Source organism: Sinohyriopsis cumingii, chromosome 1, assembly GCF_028554795.1.
Source record: "Sinohyriopsis cumingii isolate HCF-2022 chromosome 1, ASM2855479v2, whole genome shotgun sequence".
In the NCBI taxonomy this organism is placed as follows: Eukaryota; Metazoa; Mollusca; class Bivalvia; order Unionida; family Unionidae; genus Sinohyriopsis; species Sinohyriopsis cumingii.
The window spans coordinates 62,902,424-62,909,957 of record NC_142961.1 but is presented as its reverse complement, the minus strand read 5'-3'; the positions used below and the strand labels follow the sequence as shown (position 1 = coordinate 62,909,957).

General features: G+C 35.8%; 1 protein-coding gene across 1 annotated transcript in view; it reads left to right on the top strand.

Moving 5' to 3' along the window:
- Nucleotides 1-818: 818 nt before the first annotated feature.
- The window catches only part of LOC149806983 (inactive pancreatic lipase-related protein 1-like), a 57,852-nt gene continuing 51,136 nt past the window's right edge, over nucleotides 819-7,534 (top strand). Inside the window, exon 1 of the mRNA XM_089949510.1 lies at nucleotides 819-864. Coding sequence (XP_089805636.1) covers nucleotides 822-864 — 43 coding nt within the window. The 5' untranslated portion in view covers nucleotides 819-821. The remainder of the gene's footprint in view (nucleotides 865-7,534) is intronic.

The window sequence follows — 7,534 nt, the reverse complement described above, 5'->3', positions numbered from 1 at the left end:
GCACTCCTGGGCTCATCGCCTGATGTTTTTAGCCATGTTTCTGTCAGGAAAAATAGGTCAATATTCTGGTCGTTGATAAAATAACTATATCTGTGCGCTTTTCCGGTGGTCCTACTGACTGGGCATTGAATAATGCAATACGCAGAGGTATGTCCTGGATAGTTGACACAAAGGTTGACGAATCAATAGGGATTTTAATTAGGTTATTTAAATTAACGGTCGATTTTTTTGTTTAAAATTGTTGAGCCGAAATAAGGGAGATAACTGGAATTCTTCTTCCTGTTCTAAGCCTGCCAGATTTGAAACAACGTTTCTTTTTTCGCTTCTGTTTACATTGAGGTAATGATGAAGGTAGTCCCAGTTCGTTTAATCTAGAGCACAATGTAGTGCGGAGAGCCAAAGATTGATCATTTAAAGCAACAAATGAGGGTCCATCGTAGCATAAACGGGTTGACTGGCGAGTATCACGTGATGGCGGTTTGTTCAAAAACAGTGGAGCAAGACAGCTGAGAAAAAGTCTAATTGCTCTCATTTGCAAAACAAGGATATGAAGAAACACATACGAATTTAACAGCCAATACGTAATGAACAGAATAACGTAGATGAAAATAGGCAACAAGCACAAATATCACGAAAACTGTAGCTTTAATCCGTTACTACCAATTAAAAGTAAATGTGGACTATCTGGCCAGGTGTTAGTTGAAAAGCCCAAAGGGCAGGAACAAATATTTGAGGAGGATCACAAAAGCATTAAAGCAGAACGAGAGAAATATATATAATCGGAAACACCGGGTAGTAGATAATGACTGGCCCGGATGAAGATGAAAACTCCCACCAGGATCTTGTTGATACTAGTATGTCACTGTAAGTACCAATTTACTGAAATTAAAACACTTTATAACTTTTGCCGCAAGTGTCCTTGATGCTGTATCAACTGTTTTTTCAAATATCAATGAAAATTAACCGACCAGGAATATTATATTTTTTGAACAATGATTAAATCTTATATTATTTTGATATTACACCTTTGTATCTGTCTTAATTAAATCGGCTTTGCGATTCTTATATTATTGAGCCCAACACCATATTTACCTTTTGACTTTTACGCCTAGGTGCTAATTGATATAATACAGTCAAATTGGTGATAGGACTCCGTCTTCGTTGTCTATATATATATATATATATATATATATATATATATATATATATATATATATATATATATATATATATATATATATATATATATATATATATGATAACCACTGAGTATTATATGTTTTCTGAATTCTTAAAAGCTGTTTTTTATCATTCATTCCTGTAATTGAGATCAAGGTGAAATTTGCTAAGTCATTGCAAACATTTTTAAAAATTACACTGTAAACCCATTTGATCCCGAAGATTTACCATTTTTCATCGCTTTGATTAAATTAAATATTTCAGTTAGCTGTATTTCTCCTTTCAAAGAATTCGATTGTTGTTTAGCTAGTTTTACAAAATGAAATTTTATTAGCAGTTTGTCCACACACACACGTAACCTTGTCATTTATCTTTTTCTTACATTTTTGAGATTATTTCTTTCTTTTACTTTAATTTCTCTAATTATATAATTAAGTCCTTTTCTAACCAATAAATTTCGTTAACTGGATTTCTTTTTTCCAAATCATCCCTTTCCGTTTATCTTACATGTAGCAAATGAATTAGTTGTGCCCCGTTATTCCATTAATACACTTCTATAAATAAAAGATTATCAATAGTGCAATGGGTATCTGGTGGATTTACATAATTTAATTTACCAATATTTACAATAGGGACTGTGTGTTAGTTGTTTTTATTCTTTTATTTGAATTATTAATTTTCGTAGCATACTCCATATCCTTTAATAAAATTTCGTTAAGTTTCCAGAATCCTTTTCCGTGCATAAGTCATTCATCTGTATTTTAAGAGTGGCGATCGACTAATTGGAGATATAACCTGATGTAATTTTTATTTCATTTATTAAGTTTATTAGACATTCGCAAAAAAGGTAAACTACACAATTCGTAATGACGATGACACAACATAACAGGTACGGTAATGGAGGCTTGATTTCGAGCATATATACACCATTTTGTAAGCTTTGCACGTGCATATATTACACGACAACATATCAAATGTTTGGAATGCATATGTGTAAGTATTTTCAAACTGATCAGTACAACGCTCCTCTTGCTAAAAAAAATAGTCATCTCACCACAGATCAGATAATGTGATAACAGAAGTGCTCATAAATCGCAACATTCTCTCTTGATATTAATACACTACTTTCAAACATAGATACACCTTTTTATAATCATTGTTTAATATTTATTTATTTACTTGCATTTTATAGTGGGCATGTTTTAGCAGGAATTTACTTGTACTATGAAGATATAAAGATGAATACGTAAAAAATTGGGTCAAAAAGCATGACGCTTGACACGAATTTTTATTCTTTTGTTTTATTTTAAAAACCAATTATTATCAACATGTAAGTCTTGCAGTCGAATTTTTTATTTTGTTGTCTTTTTCACTTTTCATTGTAAATGTACCATATGTGTTCTTAATTAATCTTATCTATTCATGTATTTGTTTCACTGGCCATTTAACTGTCGGAAATTAAGTTTCATGTTTTTTTTCCAATGCGTATATTGGCCCTAAATAAATCTACGTATCGATCTCAGCAGTTATTTTCAAGAATGTCTTTTACAATCAATTTACAAAGTACGTCAGAAAGAAAGGTCGTTTCCAAAACTTTAACGATGGACAATATAATTAAACATGTACACTTTTGGGGAGATTGAGAATTGAGGATGACCAAAGGCTTTCATTTTATGTCAGGGTAACTAGTCTGGATAGTTTAATCATTGTTTTAATGCTGTGTTTGACCACCCTGCTATGTATTGTGGGCATGATAAAAAAAAACAACATAATGTTTAATTAAAGAAGACGAAAAAGAAATATTGTTGATTGGAGTTCCTCTTTCGTTTTGATACGGACGTCCTTGTTTTGAGTCAGGTTGCCAGATTCTATTTTTTTGTTTCTTTTCCCGAGCCTGGATTGCATTTTAAAATAGGTATACACTCTCCTCGTCAGGCATGACACCTTGTGACCGTTTTCTCGCCATTATGAAAATTGGAAGAGATCTTAAGCATGGATCGATGTATTCAGTCGTTTTGATGTATGCAAGAGTTTTGCCATGAACAGTGCATCTATCCCTTTTACATATGTGTAAGTCATCGCTGGTTTTCTTACATCCAATCTGTTATAAATTGTTTTTAATAATCAATTCTAGATAAGAGCAATAACTAATAAGGGTTGAAATTTCTTTCTTGCACTTAGTGGATGTATGGTGTGCATTTTTACTCCCATTTGTTGGTCATTGTGTTTGTTTTCCCCCATTCTTTTGCTGTTGTGTCTTGTAGATAGTTTTGTTATGCCCTTATTTTCGACGCCTCCTATGCAAGTCTATGTGGAAAAGCGCTACGATTGGACGGCGTCTTCACCTTCTGCTTAAGGCACATAACACTCTTTTATGTGTCTATTATATCGAAATTTAGTACCCATTTGGCTGAGACTTGTGTTAGAAAATGCAGGCCTTCTGGTTTTAAAAAAGTTATCTTGTCTATTGTATGAGTGGACTTCTTTAAGAAGTGAAATTTTTCAACGCACACGAGGGTGGTGGCAAGAAAGGTTTAGCTGTACATATGTTCCCCTCAAGTTGCAAGTACGCCGAGGGTTTCCGTCACTCTGGGGAGCTCCCCCATCTAACAATGTAAAAATTTAGACATTGATTTCCTTAGTACTGTAAAAACCGGCTATATGGACATCTTTGTTTCTTCGTTGTGAGTGTAAGAGACATGCAGGAGACAACTCGTGTTATTTTAGAAATTATATAACAACGCATGGTTATTTTAATGTTCATTGTAGTGGACTTCTTTTTTAGAGACTATTTCCTTTAGGAAATCTGGTTTTATGTTACCCACTTCTGGCATGGACTGACCAACTGTGTGCATTAATACGAATGAAAATATTTTCAATTAACACGCAATAAATGAGGAAACAAACAGCATACTAGATCTCATTATAGCCTTTTAGACTGAATATAAGAAATCCCTGATCTGGTGATTTGGGTACTTGGGTACATCCGTGTCGTTCAACACATCACGTCCTAAACAGATGGTGAAAACACAACTTGTTATTTAGGACTCCTCACATTGAGTGAACAAATACTGCATTCAAGCTTGTGATGAGAGTTAGTTGCATTATAGAGGCTTGCGCACAAAAGTGCATGTGCCTCTGTTTTATACCTGCACCGCAGGACGATAGTTGTTACTGGGGGTAGGAAGCAGTGCCTCATCCCCCAGGCTTTCATGCCCTCAAGAAATACTGATAATTTAGCCGTCAGCTCGCGAAACATGATGTTTCATGCCAGCTGAGAGGAAGGTTGACACGAGTGGGAATTAGACCAGCACGCAATTATGAGTAATGTTTGATTAACTCTGTTTTACTTGATTGGTTGAGTGGGAATGGTACCTACACTCACTCTTACTGAAATGTGTTTAAGTGGAATATTTATGCCCGCACAGCACGCATTATGTTTGGTGTCCGGCTGAGGCAAGGGAGGGAAAGCGCGGGAAGGCTGTTGTCCGTTGTCGTCAGAGGTGGATCCAGATTGGAGTTCCAAGGTATATTTGAATTTTGATTAAGAGTTATGGGTAGCCGAAGAGAAACTGATGGTATTCTGTGCTGTTTTGTAGGTTAGTTAGAGTAAGAGAAGAGAGATAAAAATATATTTTTAAAAAATTAAATTATTTAAAAAAATTAAATCAACTTTTTTAAAAGTTAAATAATATTATTAGGTCGGGGTTCGATTGAGGAGGATACTGGTAATTTTTGGTTAAGCGGGTTTCTTTGCTGATTACTCAGGTCTCTCTAGATTTGTCAAAGTCGCCCGTCCTAATTATTTTGCCTGATTTTTGGTATGGATTTTGATTGGGGGGGGGTACATGTATTTTTTAGGGTAAGACAGGTATATTTGCCGAATACTCGAGTCACTCTAGACATATCAAGGTCACCCGTCTTGAATGGTTACCTGATTGGGTTATTTGTTGTTGATTATATCTTATTTTTAAGTGCTGTTTTTTCAAGGAATTTTAATATGTTTTGATTTGTTAGGTGTTTATTCGATTTATTGCATATAGAAAGTCTGGATGTGTATAAGGGGATCTAATTTATTTTGAGCTCTTTGGAAGTTGTTTCTTGCTATCCTGAATTTAGTGCAATCATTGAATACTATATGGTTTAGGTCTTCTACAGTGCGACAATTGTGACAGTTTATGTTTACTGGTTTTGGACTTATGTATTTACCAAAACTGCCTGCTAATCTGGTTTTCCCTGTCGTTATTCGGTTAATGATTTCTTTGTTCAACACTGTTGCCCTTTGGTGGTTTGATAGATCGGTCTACTGGTTTTAGGGTAGAATGCAATTTCCTACCTTTATGGGTGGAATTCCAGCGTTCCTGCCACTTATGCTTAATATAGGTTTTCACGAAGCATTGTGCTTCTGTGGTACTATATCTAAGTGTGGCTGGATAGGGATCTCCTAATTTAATTTTAGCGACTTTGTCGGCTTGTTCATTTACAGGGATTTCTATATGCGATGGAATCCACATAAACTCGACTATTTGTTTTCTTGTGGATAGTTCTTTGAGCATATGGTAGGACCTGTCAGGAAAAGCTCTCTTGACCTAGTGTAACGGTTTTTTTTATTGAGTTGATTGCGCTTAGGGAGTCGCTTATAATGACACTTTTTGGGATGTGTTGTCGGTGATCAATTTGAATGATTCAGTGATTGCCCAGTATTCTGTGGTGTAAAATGAACAATGATCTGGTAGTCTGGTTCCCATTGGGATGTTATATTCTGGGATATCTATTGCCGCTGCTGTTCTTCGTAGTTCAGTTGTTTTGGATCCGTCTGTATACTTTAGTGAATCCAAAGTATGTGGTTTGAATGGCATTTATGATTAGTGATTTTAGTTTATTTTCTTGTTCAACTTTGTTTCCGTATTCGGTGGCCCTGGTGTTTGTCCTTGGGTTTTTTTGCAACCAAGGGGCTTGGTCAGGTGTTTTTTGGTGTATTCTTCCTGTTGCTCAAGGATTGGGAGATTTTCCTTTAGTTCTAGGACTAGTTTGCCGCCTGGTATGTTTGGTACTAGTTTGTCTTTAAAAGTGATATTACATCTGTTTATGGCTATTTTTCGTGGGGTGTGTATTTGGATGGTTGTTTAATCGAACTGAGTATCTGAGGAGCATTTCTAGTCTTCTCAGATATAGTGGCATTTCCGCAGTGAGAACTTGAAGCTCGTCTAGTGAGGTAGACAATAGTGCTCCAATGCATACGATTAGTGATTTTCGTTGGCTGGTATTTAGTTTTTGTAAGCCTGGTTGTTTTGCCGAGTTGTAGACTTGACAGCCATAGTCCAATTTTGATCTTATTAGGGCTTTATAGATCGTGAGCAAGGTTTCTTAATTAGATCCCCATGTTGTTCCTTTAAGATTTCTTAGTAAGTTTATATCTTTGCTGCAGATTTTGATAAGTTGGTCTATGTGGTGGCTCCATGTTAGGTGGTTGTCGAAATACATTCCTAGGAACCTTGCCACATTAACATACTTAATTAAATGATCCTGAATATAAAGTTTAGGGTACTCTAGTTTATAGTTTCGTGTGGGGGAGAATATGATGGCTGCTGTTTTTTTTTTTCGTTTTAGATTTTAAACCCACATTTATCTGCCCATTTACCTATGTTATCTAAACTTTGCTGGATTTCTTTAATAACTGGTTTGCTGGCGGGTTTACCCGCCCTCCAGATGCCGCTATCGTCGGCAAATTGCGATAAGTTAACTTTAGTGGAGGCTATGTTTTGGTCTAATCATTAATCATGAGATTGAAGAGCGTAGGGCTGAGTGCACAACCTTGGGGGGTAGCATTTTCAAGTGAAAATTCTTCGGAGTGGGTGTTGCCTACCCTTGTTATAATCTTGCGACCTGTTAGAAAGTTGTCAATCCAGTTTAATATTCGCCCCATAATTCCAAAGTGGTTTAATTTGACAATCAACCTTTAGTCCAGACCAGGTCAAAGACTTTTTCTAGATCAAGAAAAACCGATATGAGGTTTCTGTTGGTTGTTCTCATGGAACTGAATGCTATTTTAATATCCGCTTCTAGTCGGAATAATTGGTCGATGGTGGGGCGCTTGTTTCGAGGCGCTTGTTTCGAAAGCCACGTTGGTTTTGGAATAGTAGGTTGTTGCTTTCGAGGTGATGTTTTAATCTGTTCGAGATTATGGTTTCCATTAGTTTACAGATATTATTGGTGAGGGAAATGGGTCTATATGAATTTATGTTATTGTGGTCTTTGCTGGGTTTAAGGATGGGAATAACTATGCCTTGTTTCCAGCTATTGGGTAGTTGACCATTATTCCAAATCGTGTTGAATAGCTTAATAATGGCTGTTG